At 52.9% G+C, this 1,174-nt stretch overlaps 1 protein-coding gene across 1 annotated transcript in view; it reads right to left on the bottom strand.

Annotated features, from left to right (window-relative positions):
* Positions 1 to 1,036, bottom strand: part of LOC112505437 (MICAL-like protein 1) — a gene marked incomplete at its 5' end in the record, with an annotated part of 2,208 nt that extends 1,172 nt beyond the window's left edge. Inside the window, one exon of the mRNA XM_025109346.1 lies at positions 12 to 1,036. Within this exon, the coding sequence (XP_024965114.1) occupies positions 12 to 1,036 (1,025 nt within the window). The remainder of the gene's footprint in view (positions 1 to 11) is intronic.
* Between the last annotated feature and the right edge of the window lie 138 nt (positions 1,037 to 1,174).

Genomic DNA, 1,174 nt, shown 5'->3' with positions numbered 1-1,174 from the left:
TTATCGATCACCTCTCGAATAAAACTAAACTCATCGACACTCCTCCTATCGAACCCTTTATCCGGTAAAATCTGCTTGTTTTTTATTTTGTCAAATCGCAGCCGCGCAACCTCAGAACTAAACCCATCAAAGCGCATCGGAGGCCTAGGAATGGACCGAGTGTTTGACGAACTACGTGTGGCCCGTACCCGAGAAGGGCCGGCTGTATCCTCAGGCCTATCCACAGCCGTGCGAGGTGATTTCCTAGGCGTTAAAACCGAGTGCTTAGGCTGGACAGAAGGTGGTGCACGCCTTGGTTTCTTTTTTAAAGGCTGACCGAGCACGGCTTTAGACCTCGTAGCAAAGATACGTCCCAATCCCTTTCTCTTTTTAGTAGGGATTGAGGTCAAATTTCGTACCTCGGCCTCTAAATCGGGTTCTGCAGTATCCTCTATATCAGTGTCTAAAACAGGTTCTACCGCAGCCTCATGATCATTTAAAACAATGTCCTCAAGCCCTACCGATTCATCCTCACCAGTGTGGGGTATGGGATCGGTCAAAACAGCGGGCATCCGTGTGCAAGAGTGATTATACCAAGTAAGAAGGAACACTTTTTGTGGACTAATCACAGTAGAGGGAGAACCAGGAGGAATAAAATGYTCATCCTCAGATGAAATAGAGGTTGTAAGTCCCTCTACCAGTTCATGCAAACGTGAATCAGAATGTACCTCATTGCCCAAAATAGGGCTTGAATCTGTTGGTGATGAAGGAGGAGGCTGGTTGATGTCGATCATTCTCGCTGGTGGTGATGGTGGGTGTGTAGAAGGGGGCGACGGCGACGGGCTATTTTCTGCTTCAGGCGACGACGACGGTGGACGCGATGGCGGAGGCACAATCGGGTAGCGGATATGGAGGAGCGGATATCGCGAGGGTGCTCGTTGTACCCTAGGTGGCGCGGGTTCAACTAACGGTGGCGGTGGATTGGCGTTGAGAGGGAGGGTGTTCGGCTGATGCAATGGTGGGCTCGTGGTATCTGGTGCACGCGACGGCGACGAGGCTGGCGAGGAGGAAGATGAGTCGCCGGCGATTAGGTCAACAACCGCAGGAGCTCCGGAGTGTCGCGGGGCGGTGGCGATGGCCCGCCGGCGGTTACTTCGCCGGGCTGGTGGCGGTGGTGGTTCGCGATTTGCATTTC

The sequence above is a fragment of the Cynara cardunculus genome, unplaced genomic scaffold (genome assembly GCF_001531365.2).
Source record: "Cynara cardunculus var. scolymus isolate 2C unplaced genomic scaffold, CcrdV1 Un_Scaffold_10948, whole genome shotgun sequence".
NCBI classification, from domain to species: domain Eukaryota; kingdom Viridiplantae; phylum Streptophyta; class Magnoliopsida; order Asterales; family Asteraceae; genus Cynara; species Cynara cardunculus.
This window is presented reverse-complemented; position numbering and strand designations above follow the sequence as displayed.